This window comes from Arachis duranensis, chromosome 2 (assembly GCF_000817695.3).
Source record: "Arachis duranensis cultivar V14167 chromosome 2, aradu.V14167.gnm2.J7QH, whole genome shotgun sequence".
In the NCBI taxonomy this organism is placed as follows: Eukaryota; Viridiplantae; Streptophyta; class Magnoliopsida; order Fabales; family Fabaceae; genus Arachis; species Arachis duranensis.
The window spans coordinates 1,096,721-1,098,429 of NC_029773.3; the positions used below are offsets into that span (position 1 = coordinate 1,096,721).

Below are 1,709 nucleotides of genomic sequence, written 5' to 3' on the forward strand. Positions count from 1 at the left end.
TTTTAGTGTTATACTCAGGGTTGTTTTGGGTCTAAAGGGAATACAAGCACATAAACCTGATCAGTTTCTGATATAAAATTTTATGCTTTGGAGGGGTAACTTATCATTCTAAGTGTTATTCAACTAATTTTCCTCTTTAATCTTCTAGGATATATATAGAACGCTATAAATTTCATACAAGACAGCAGTTTGGAAGAGAATATGAAACTCCAAATTATAAATAACATGAAAAATCTTGCTTAGAATTTAACAAACTTTTAACATTTTTTAACAATTAAAATACCTCATAATCTGCAATAAAGATGAACCAACTGAAATGGTCAATAACACCATCAATTCTAATTTCTAAAAGAATTTGACTTTGGAATTGCAATGATGTGAATTAACTAAAACTTTTCCATCTAAACGATGAAAATGCATTAAATAAACTGTGTCCCATGCACATTGCATTCTACACGTTCCATTCAATCAACAATGCAAGATCACTAGAAACAAGCAATCAGAAAATTTTGAGAACATTACATATTTACATACCCTACTCTTGTTTGCAATTAGCGATTGCCTTCGCCGTTTATTCTTTACTGACCGGGCAGCGTGAGCAAGGTCCTGGCAAACATTAGCATGATTGTGTGAATGTCACAACTAGTTCGTCTAGACTCTAACAACATTCCTTTGTCACTAAATTTCATCAACTCCTTTATGTTTTTCCTGCCGACACATTCACTGCCTCTAGTTAAACACATGGGAATGAATCCATCAGGAAAATCAATATTGAGCTTAGTCCAACTGGACTCCACCTTGTATTCTTTGAGCACCCATAGCTCATTCCTCCAAGTTTGCCATTCCGTGTAACATATCCCAAGGTATCCTCCCAACAGATTTAAAGTCGGGGTGCCACCACCTTGTAGATCGGGAAGCGAAATTATCGATAGATTCTTTTCCTCCAAACCAAAGGCAACAACTACCCTAGCACTATCACCGACAGTGCGAACCGCCAACCAATGAATAGCACCGTTACAAAACACTCCAGAATTGCAGCTAATCAAATGGTTACTATGAAAGTCCCCTGTCTCAATTTCTTTCCATGAATGGTTTCTAACAGAGAAAAACTCCCAACGGTGTCTTAAATTATAAGTTTTTTCAAATCGATCACGCCACCCAGCAACTACTAAATAATCATCACTAGATTTGTCATAACCAACACCAGCCCAAAGTGGATAAGAAAGACCACTTGGATATGAAACTCTTGTGTGAAAACCAGTTGTTGGATTCCACATAACAAAATGCGTACCGTTAACGCAATTGAGCAACAATATGAAGCCCCTGCAAGAACCCCTAACCCTAAGGGCATAATGTTCATAAGTTACAGGAATGCGAACCGCATAATCACGGTGAATCGATTCTTCTACATCCACACAACGAGCCACGGAATTCACGGGCGAAAAATAGATAAGCATATCGTTGGTGGTGGTAGTTGCGAGATCGAAATGCGATTTTGTGAAATGAGAATCGGAAATCATAGAGAACCATTGCTTAGAGACGCACCTGAATCGAAGAAGGGATTTCAATGGTAAAAGTAACAGAATTTTCTCTAGCAGTTCTTGAGGGAGAGCCACAACCTCGTGATTCCTCGTCTTCCTCTTCTTGTTCTCAATCTCCATTGCCCTAATTTTCCAACCTTATTTCTATTTGACGAACAAAACCAGACC

The 1,709-nt window shown here is 38.0% G+C and overlaps 1 protein-coding gene across 1 annotated transcript; it reads right to left on the reverse strand.

The window, feature by feature from the left end:
* Positions 1-214: 214 nt before the first annotated feature.
* On the reverse strand, positions 215-1,709 carry LOC107472673 (F-box/kelch-repeat protein At3g23880). The gene has a single exon (XM_016092177.3). The coding sequence runs from the start codon at positions 1,659-1,661 to the stop codon at positions 579-581; it is 1,083 nt and encodes a 360-aa protein (XP_015947663.1). The 5' UTR covers positions 1,662-1,709; the 3' UTR covers positions 215-578.

Bases quoted from the DNA above. Each gene is read 5' to 3' on its own strand.
- LOC107472673 (XM_016092177.3), bottom strand. From the start codon at position 1,661: ATGGAGATTGAGAACAAGAAGAGGAAGACGAGGAATCACGAGGTTGTG.